This window comes from Bison bison, unplaced genomic scaffold (assembly GCF_000754665.1).
Source record: "Bison bison bison isolate TAMUID 2011002044 unplaced genomic scaffold, Bison_UMD1.0 scf7180017851814, whole genome shotgun sequence".
Lineage (NCBI taxonomy): Eukaryota > Metazoa > Chordata > Mammalia > Artiodactyla > Bovidae > Bison > Bison bison.
The window spans coordinates 8,030-9,135 of NW_011482387.1; the positions used below are offsets into that span (position 1 = coordinate 8,030).

General features: G+C 37.2%; 1 protein-coding gene across 1 annotated transcript in view; it reads right to left on the reverse strand.

Annotated features, from left to right (window-relative positions):
- LOC104997067 (6-phosphofructo-2-kinase/fructose-2,6-bisphosphatase 1) overlaps positions 1–1,094 on the reverse strand; it is a 6,323-nt gene extending 5,229 nt beyond the window's left edge. The window contains exon 1 of the mRNA XM_010851539.1: positions 517–1,094. Within this exon, the coding sequence (XP_010849841.1) occupies positions 517–610 (94 nt within the window). The 5' untranslated portion in view covers positions 611–1,094. The remainder of the gene's footprint in view (positions 1–516) is intronic.
- Positions 1,095–1,106: the final 12 nt, after the last annotated feature.

Here is a 1,106-nt window from a genome sequence, read left to right on the forward strand (position 1 = left end):
CTGCTATACTGAAGAGCTTGTGGGGACCTCCAGGCTGGGGTTTCAACGTGCTTGACTCCATACATCCCTACATTCCGAAGGAAACCTTAAGGTTGTAAAGAAATGGTAATGCTAATAAAATAGTATTATTGATGTAATATTAATAAAAATGGTAATAAGAGTAATATGTTATTGATGGGGTGATTTTGAGGTCTTACAAAATAGATCTCCTCTGAAACAGATGTTTAATCTTATTAATTTTCCTATACTTAGCCCCTAGCATAAGATTTAGCACTGGGTATGTACTTAAGAAATTGTAAAATTTATGAAGGTAGTAGTAGCAGTAGTAGAAATAGTAGTAGCCGTCATAGTAGTAGTAGTAGCAGCAGCAGTAATAATATTAGTAATAGTCTTAGTACTGTTAATAGTGGTTTGAGACATTCCTAGTGGCTTTGATCTTTTGAGGTTAGCTACCTTACTCTATAGTCCATCAGTGTTCTATAGAGGGCTGTAGAACAAAGGGTTTCAGAGACATACCTTTAGTTGGTGTTCCTATCCAGTTGAGATAGCGTGTGAGCTTTGTTGAGATGTAGGTCTTTCCTCGAGCTGGTAAACCCACCATGATCACCATTGTGGGGGAATTTGTAAACTGTGGTATGGATGCTGGAAGACAAACAGAGCTTCAAATCTTATCCTCAGATTTACATGATATTAAGTTATCATCACAGAGATGTAAAATTTAAAAGAGCCTCTCTCCAACCACTATATAACAAGGAAAAAAAAAAAACCTAGAAAATTGAAACTTATCTTCATTGAATTCATGAGCAAACCGAGATTGCAGTGCAAAATGCTAACCCCAAATCTGTAGATGCAGGCATCTGCAGGGAGAAACAGGGCCCAGGAGTTTGCTTATCTTTACAGATACTACTGAATAACATATAAACATAAGAAGTTACAGCTAGATTCCTGAGAACTTTCAAGGTGGTGGAGTTAGACAGGGAGATCAACTTCCTCCCAAAAAATGCATTATAAATCCATCTGCATATAGGATAACTCTTACAGAATACCTTCTGAACACTGAGAGAAGACCTTACACTTCCAAAAAGGGAAGTTAGTCTCCTCAGAAT